The sequence below is a fragment of the Thamnophis sirtalis genome, unplaced genomic scaffold (genome assembly GCF_051295495.1).
Source record: "Thamnophis sirtalis isolate CommonGarterSnake01/CBP01778 unplaced genomic scaffold, rThaSir2_p1.2 scaffold_4, whole genome shotgun sequence".
Classification (NCBI taxonomy): Eukaryota; Metazoa; Chordata; class Lepidosauria; order Squamata; family Natricidae; genus Thamnophis; species Thamnophis sirtalis.
Window position 1 is genome coordinate 110,734,832 of NW_028261384.1, and position 8,666 is coordinate 110,743,497.

The 8,666-nt window shown below is 38.4% G+C and overlaps 1 protein-coding gene across 1 annotated transcript; it reads right to left on the reverse strand.

Moving 5' to 3' along the window:
* Positions 1–4,575: 4,575 nt before the first annotated feature.
* LOC148046185 (olfactory receptor 14A16-like) lies at positions 4,576–8,453 on the reverse strand. The gene is made up of 2 exons (XM_087714573.1): positions 7,540–8,453; positions 4,576–4,654 (listed from the first exon to the last, which is right to left on the reverse strand). The coding sequence occupies exons 1-2, from the start codon at positions 8,451–8,453 to the stop codon at positions 4,576–4,578; spliced, it is 993 nt and encodes a 330-aa protein (XP_087570699.1).
* Positions 8,454–8,666: the final 213 nt, after the last annotated feature.

Sequence of the window (8,666 nt, forward strand, 5' to 3'; positions counted from 1 at the left end):
AGCTGAAATTAGAAAGATTCTTAAAGAAATTTGTGCTCATTACTCCCTCACATACATAAAATGGGAATAAGAAGTTTCTAGATTAGAATTAGCCCCCCTTAAAAAAATATAAAAGTTAAAAGAGTTTTTTTGAGCCAAACAGAGAAAGTGAAGCATTTTAACAGTGAAGCATAAAATAGACAAAATAAAATACAAATAAGGCAAGAAAGCAAGATTGCAAATTGCAATATTTCATTATAAATGGAGGGGAAATGTTCATATTCCTTTAGTTCAAAATAGTGCTATGTCTTTTCATATAGATTAAAAATACATTGTTTGAAACTCATTATTTTTACAATACATTACAATAAAATATTATCCTGTGCAAATCTATCTATCTTCCCCTCTCCAAATATTTGACAAGACAGCATATCTTATCTCTTTTAGTTTGTATCAAGTTGTAAAGTTTCTGAAAGCGTATTTAATTTTCTAGTGGAATTATGCATCATCATAACTTAATTTCTTGTTTATTTTATTTCTTGAAGTTGTCAAGTAATTAGGCGAGATAATATCAGTTTAATTCGCTAGGTGTCTGGCCTTGCCAAAGCACTTCTAAAGGAAAGAAATAATATTCTGAGAATAAGAATATGATATGCTAAACTGTCTAAAAACCTTAGAGAGGACGGTAAAGCAGTATATAAATCTGAGTGCTATTGCTATTGCTACCTGTTTCCCTCAGTCACATTATACTTTGATATTCACTTCACTAAACATAAAGAATGATTAGTGTGTAGGATGCCAGAGCTGCCAAACATCCATATTTAGGATCTGTAAAGTATGTTAGCAGTAATTATATGGGCAGGACATTGGCTAAACTTTGCCTCCATTATATCATATTTTCACATGAGCAAATAAAAGGAGAGGAAAAGTTTAAAAAAATATGAATAGAATATAAACAATGTCAAAAGAATTTGTCAGAATCTCCACAATTTAGAAAAGACACGCTTGATATTCTTATTTCTCATGCTATAGATGATTGGATTGAACAGGGGTGGAAGGAGGGCATACAGAACAGTCAATCCAATATCTAAGTAAGATGGAGTGTTAGAGGAAGGTCTCAGATAGGCAATGCATCCACTACATACTAACATAAACACTACAGTAAGATGGGGAATAGAAGTAGATAAAGCTTTTTGCCTTCCTTTTTCAGAAGGGATTCTTAACACTGTCTTGAATATCAGTGCATAAGATAGAACTATAAAAATAGAACAGCCTAGTGAAACAATGACATTGGCCACAAGAATTCCAACCTCAAGTCGATTTAAGCCATTGCAGGATAGATTTAGCAATTATGGAATATCACAGAAGAATTGGTTGACCACATTAGAACAAAAAAGGATGGAAAAAGTACCAGTGGTATGCAGCATTCCACAGAGGAGACCTGAAACCCACACTAGAATTATTATTTCCGTACAGTATTTCCAATTCATCACCAACTCATAGTGCAGTGCATGGCAAATGGCAATACAGCGATCATATGCCATAACTGTCAGGAGGGCAAAATCAGAACCTCCAAAGAAGAAAAGGAAAAATATCTGAGCAGCGCAACCAAGATAAAAGATTTGTCTGTATCCATGAGAGAATTTATCATGGATTTGGGGACAATGACTGAAATCATACCCAGATCCTGCAGACCCAAATTCATGAGAAAGAAATACATGGGGATATGTAGTCAATGGTCAAAAGTGACTGCAGAGATGATGAGAAGTTTTGCTATAACAGTTGCCACATATAATAGAAAGAAGAAGAAATGCAAAATCTGCAGATGTTGAATTTTTGACCATTCCAGAAGCAGAAAGTAAGGCACTGTGGTTTGGTTCTCCATGTTTTATTTATGACCAGCTGGCATAACTGCAAAGAAAGAAAGGAGGGGAATTCAGTTAGATAAAATTTTGGAGGTGGCATTTTGATATGTGTTGTGATATGAAAACATTAGGAAACATAAAGCATGGAGGGAATGAAAAGAGAATCAGAACACAGAAAACAGGGATGTAGGATGAGGATAAAAATACTTTTTTAAAAATTTTTTGCCCAAGTGAACTGAAGGACCAACTACCAACCTCACATTTGTCCTTCTATCCTATTTTTAGTTGTATTATCTCATGTAGTTATCAAAAGCATTGGCTAGGGTGTAGAACAACACTATTTTCATAAATGAAAGTTTATTCAGAATAATTAGGCCCATTGTAAGGTTTCTGCACACCAGGATTGTGGTAGTGTTGGAAAATCAGGAAAAAATCTATCTATGGTGCTTTGCATTTCAAGAAGGAAGGCAAGGTAAATTTTACCAATAAATGTAAACATAATTTGCTATGTCTGTTATTTCTACGAAATGACCTAGAGGTATGGAAGCGTAAAAACTGTTGTGGAGTAAAGAGACTTCTTTTTGAAGAATCTATAAAAAGATGCCATTACTCTGAATCATATTGGATTTTAAATTGACCCATCAGAACTTTGACATTGATGCAATAAACCAACTTGTCTTCCTGGGCGAAGTAAGGAACAAACTCCTTTTCACGATGTCTGAACCATGAAGATGACACTCCTGATAACAATGAATTTCTGCTTTTCAGCCTTGATCCGAGTAACTCAGTGGCATTTTGGGAAGATTCAAGTCTCTTACCAAATCATTCATCTCCTCCTGAGAAAACAATTTTGGTCTTGTATCATCTTCAAAGTCAGTTTCTTATTTTGCTGGTCAAATCTGGGGGCGATGCAGCAGAGTAGTTTGGTTATAGCTGGTCTAAGTGGGACCTTAGCCAGCGACCCATTATAAGCTCATAAGGGCTTCTACCAGTGGTAGCATTTGGTGTGATGTGCTGTATGAGGAGGAATTGATCAACCCATGTTTGCCAATATCGCAGGCCCATCCTGGATAGGGCTTCTTTTGCAGATCTCACCATTCTCGCCACCTGACCATTGGAAGCTGTATGGAGGGGAGCGACCAGGGCATGTCTGATTCCCTGTGCTACTAAATAGGTCTTGAATTCCATGGCCATAAATTGGGGCCAGTTGTCAGAAACCAAAACATTGGGCAGGCTGTGATTGGAGAAAATAGCAGTAGACTTAGCAGTAGACTTATATACCGCTTCATAGGCCTTTCAGGCCTCTCTAAGCGGTTTACAGAGAGTCAGCATATTGCCCCCAACAATCTGGGTCCTCATTTTACCCACCTCGGAAGGATGGAAGGCTGAGTCAACCCTGAGCCGGTGAGATTTGAACCGCTGACCTGCTGATCTAGCAGTAGCCTGCAGTGCTGCATTTAACCACTGCGCCACCTTGGCTCTTAAAGTCTCTGTAGTGCCTTGATGACCACTTCTGCCGTGGTAGAGGTCATGAGGACTACTTCTAGGCATTTCAAGTAGGCGTCCACAACTACCATGAAGTTCTGGCCATGAATAGGACCTGCAAAATCTATGTGCATCCTAGACCATGGTGCTTGAGGTCACTCCCACTCCTTAGTGGGCGCCTCTGGGGAGCTGATCAGGACTCCTGGCATGGTGTGCAGGTAGCCACCCATTCTTCTATCTAACTGTCCATGTTAGGCCACCACTAATAACTCCTGGCCAAATATTGACCAGACAATTGGAGTCCCCTCATCCTTACCAAGACCAGTGCCGAAAAGGTCCTTGAACTCCTCAAGAAATTTCTCAGTGCTTTCATCTCATATGGCATTGATTCTGGTCACTTCTAGGCCCAGGGCTTCGAACCAGTGTAGCCTCTGGGGCTCTGTAGGTCTCTGTTGACAGCCGTCACTAGTAGCTGGCCGCAAAAGGTCTTGAATCTCATCCAGAAGGTCCCCTGGCCCACCATGGGGACTCAGTTCCCCTAGTACTCGCAAAGGTGGATGTCTGGAACCCACAGCTGATGCTTTTTAAGGCTAGGGATAGCCTGTTTGAGTGCTGCCCATGCCTGCGCTCTTCCACATGCTCTTTGGACTACTTTGGCGCTGCAGGGTTTTGGTAGCCCTGGCTTCATCTAGGACAATATGGAAAATAAATTTAGTCTTTGCTAATAACGTCCTCTGCAGGCCAATGTCCCTAACACTGCATATGATGTGGTAGTTCATTGAGATCTCTAAACTCACAGCACACTGCGGCCTTTCTGAGCACCACAACATATTCGTTGATGGATTCCCCTTCTTTTTGGTTACAGATGTTGAATTTGTGCCTCCAGATATATTTAGACACTCTGGGAGCATAGTGTGTCCTCAGTGTCTGTTGTAGAACCGACCAAGCGACTGATTAGAGTGGTGTTGGCTCAAACAAATCCTTCGCTGTCTCGAACACCCCTGGCCCACAGTAGCTCAGAAAATAAATTCTTTTTCTGACCTTCAGAAAGGCCCATGAGATCGTTGGCTTTGAGGAAACAATCAAACCTCATCATGTAGAATTTCCAGTGTTTGGTGGCTGGGTTGTGCAGAATTTTTGGGGCGTGCATTGTCATCTTGTGTTCCTGAGAGTGTTTGAATTTGCCGCTCAAAGATGGCTGCTTGATGCTGCACCGTGTTTAGGGCTGGATTGACTTGCTGGAATGTCATGCTCTTTTTGTCTGCCGAGTTGCCTTCCCATCCTCGTTGCCAGTGTTAGATCGGATGAATGAAGGCACACTCAGGCTTAAGAGTAACAAACAGCTTTTTATTAGCACAAGTTAACTGTGTACAATCCAGCGAAGGTTCAGTCTGACAGCAGCCCTTTTATAGGGAACTGTCAGATCCTTCAACCAATCAGATTGAATCTCTGCTCCCACCAGAAAAGAGGACCTTGTTGTAAACCATAACCAATGTTTCTGGTATCTAACAGCAAATATTTTAAATAGCAGGATAAAATATTTTCCCTAAAAGAGAAATGAAAAAAAAAAATCTTAAGGAGCCAGAAACTAGCCCCAGTTTCACTGTTCCAAACAGAAACAGGTGCCCAGCTTTTAGAAATGCAGACTTGGTAATCCTTTCAGAAAGACTGGGTCATGACAGAAATGCAGGTATGCAACAAGCAAAACGTTGACAAAACTACCTCAGACAAACACTTAGGATTTGCATTTCCCTTTTCACCTATAGAACAGACCCCTACATGACTCCATAGGAATCCAGAAGGCAATAAAAACTCACCCACTCAAAACTCAATTTTGTAAGCTGCTGAGAACTATAAATCCTGATGGTTCTGTTCACCAATAAATGGACCTCCTTTCCAATCAACTTCTAGACTCCATTTTGATTTCAAGGTCTTTCTCCAGCTTGGAACGGAACCAGATGAAATTTTCCTTCCAACATACTTTCCTAGAATAATGTAGACAGCCTCCCTTTTAGAAACCAGGACTGTGAAAAGTGAAATAAAACTGATTTTTGTGTGCTTCTTAACATAGTTAATAACTTTATTGCTATCTCCAAAACCTTCGATAGTAGTTATCCCATAAAATAACAATATCTCAGAATAATGTTAACAGAGTTGAGGTTGCAGTGATTCCAGCACTCCAAATTGTGAGAGGTGAAACATTACATTAATTAAGTGAGAAGATATCCCCGAATTATGTTTCATTACTTGGAAGTCTCTTTCACCTCTAGCTTTTAAGAAATCCCACCCTGTATTCTGCTTACCACAGCTAGGAGAACAACAGAGGACTGTGTTAGTTAAACCCATTTAAGGCCTGATCATTAACACAGGAGTGGAAAAGTCAAACCTTCTGGAAAAAATAAAAAAAGGGAAGAGGAAGAAAAAGGGTTCAAATAAACCCATAGAAACCTAATGAATTGCAATAACATCATAGAAACCAATGGAATTGGTGGTGGTAGCAATCAACAAACAAGATGAAAGCTTATTCTTATATTCCAAGCCACACCCCTTTCTCGGGTGTATTTGGCTGCTTGAGTATATTTTAAATGCAGACCTAAAACATGGCTCATAAAATGAGATATAATGTTATAGAGGCCTATAAAATATTTATAACAGACTAAGTAATACTGTAAATCCATAGAAACAATAAGAACACTGACAGAAGAAACATTAATTTTCTAAATAAAATTTAGAAAGACTCTGATGGAGGTATATGTTTTAGAAAATCAGTATATGCATGCTCAGTTTTGTTGTTAATTTTTGTTTTCAGCAATATATTGTTCCCTTCAATCAGGAGAGCTTGTTCCTCTGTGTTGTCTGCCATTTCTCCAGAGGAAACCATTACAACCCATATGGCCAAGAAAGAGATTTCAGCCTTTTTCATATTTCAGTGTTTTTATTCTAATTTATAAAAAATTGTAAGGATTAAAAAGTAGTTGAAATGTTTTAAGGAATGTACAGAGTAAGATACAAGCATAAGAAGATACCTAGAGGCAGATTCTATTTGGGTTGGCTCTCTGTATCCGACAATTCTGCAGCTTTTACTGGAATTAATGGAAAAATAGCTAGAAAATGAAGAAAAAAAACTGAGCACACCATTGGAAGGTTTGAGGATGTATTGGAAAACACAAGGTATTTACACTGATAATGTAGGCAAGAGACTGGCTGAGTCAGGGGGAGTAGTCAAATGGGGAATTAGTCTGGAATCCCTATGTGATATCAGAGGACAAAGTCTGACATCCTCACCCCCTTTGAATGCTGTTGGAGCTTATTGTTGAAGCCTGAACCCAAAGACGAGGCATCAGACTTGCTGAAGTAAACAGAATAGCTTTTATTTTCAATAGAAAAACCTTAAAACTACAGAATAGTTCAGTACCTTGCTTGGCTTGACAGCTATTCATAAGGAGCTGTCAAGCAGAGCAGCCAATGGTAACACAGCAAAAAGCCCACTTCCAGCCAGGCGCGTCTTAGCCAATAGGCGCAAGCCTTTGGTTGTCAGTCGTATGTTGAGGACTTGCAGCCGGTCATAAGTCGAGGACTAAGGACCAGTTGCAAGCCGAGGACATTACACTTATCTACTCTCAGCCAGGTGCCAACTGTCAATTTGAGAAGATACCTTTGTATAGACTTGACAAATAAAACAGCTAATTGACCTCTTTTTTTTAAAAAAAAATAATTTTTAATTTAAAACAAATACAACATCCTTCTTTACATGCTATAGAAAGTGTATCAGTTGGTTACAAAAAGACTTTCGTGCATCTCTTCCACAGTCAACAAACATAATTCATATTACCTTAAGTATTGTAACTCAAATATTCATATCTGTCACTATCATCATATCTCCATTTTCATTTGACTATAATTGTTTAAGGGTCCTTCATCATAAAATATATCAAAATTTAATGCATAAGAACATACTGGTCTTTCAAATACTATTTCTAAAATCCTCCACTAACACTAACTACCAAATAGCCATATTTAGCATTGGTAAACTAAATTGACAATAATTAGGGATGCAGGATTTTTGCAAATAACATCTTGAGTTCTATGGTTCTCCTGTTAGATAAGTTGGATTTGCCTCCATTACAAATATCCATTCCTACATTTATTACTTTATTAAGAGAAAGAAAGAATGAAAAATATAAATATAAATAAAATTCAAATAATTTACCAAAACTTCCACAGTTGAGAAAGGACACATTTCATATTCTTATTCCTCATGCTATAGATGATTGGATTGAACAGGGGTGGAAAGAGGGAATACAGAGCAGTCAATCCAATATCTAAGTAAGATGGAGTGTTAGAGGAAGGTCTCAGATAGGCAATGCATGCACTTAATACTAAAATAAACACTACCGTAAGATGGGGAATACAAGTAGATAAAGCTTTTTGCCTTCCTTTTTCAGAAGGGATTCTTAACACTGCCTTGAAGATCATTGCATAAGATACAACTATAAAAATAAAACAACCTAGTGCAGCAATGGCACTGGCCACCATAAATCCAACCTCAAGTCGATTTATGCCAGAGCAAGATAGCTTCAGCAACTGTGGAATTTCACAGAAGAAGTGGTTGACCACATTAGAACAAAAAGGGATGGAAAAAGTGCCAGTGGTATGCAACATTCCATAGAGAATACCTATAACCCACACTAGAATTATTATTTCAGTACAGTATTTCCAATTCATCACCAACTCATAGTGCAATGGATTGCAAATGGCAACATACCGATCATATGCCATGACTGTCAGGAGGGAGAAATCAGAAGCTACAAAAGAGAGAAAGAGAAACTGTTGAGTAACACAACCAAAGTATGAGATGTGTCTGGTGTTCATGAAAGAATTGATCATGGATTTGGGGACAGTGATTGAAACAATACCCAGATCCTGTAGAGCCAAATTCATGAGAAAGAAGTACATGGGGCTGTGCAGTCGATGGTCGATAATGACTGCAGAGATGATCAGAAGATTTGTTGTTACAGTTGTCAGATATAATATAAAGAAAAAGAAGAAATGCAAAAGCTGCAGATGCCGATTTTTGGAGAATTCCAGAAGCAGAAAAAAAGGCACTGTGGTTTGATTCTCCATGTTTTATTTATGACAAAGCTGGCATAACTGCAAGAAAATAAAGGAGAGAGATTCAGTTAGAAAAACATTTTGGAGGTGGCATTTTACTATGTGGTGAGAATAGAAAACATCAAAAAACAGAAAACATGGATGGAATGAACAGAGGATCACAAGATGGAAAAAAGAAATGTAGGATGGTCATATCAGAGTACACTGTTTCCCATTTTTATCCAT

What these genes read in the sequence shown, in the direction of transcription:
- LOC148046185 (XM_087714573.1), bottom strand. Translation starts at nt 8,453, where the DNA reads ATGGAGAATCAAACCACAGTGCCTTTTTTTCTGCTTCTGGAATTCTCC. An exon ending in TCTCAACTGTGGAAGTTTTG is followed by an intron (nt 4,655 to 7,539) that starts GTAAATTATTTG and finishes GTTACTCTTAAG; the next exon opens with CCTGAGTGTGCCTTCATTCA.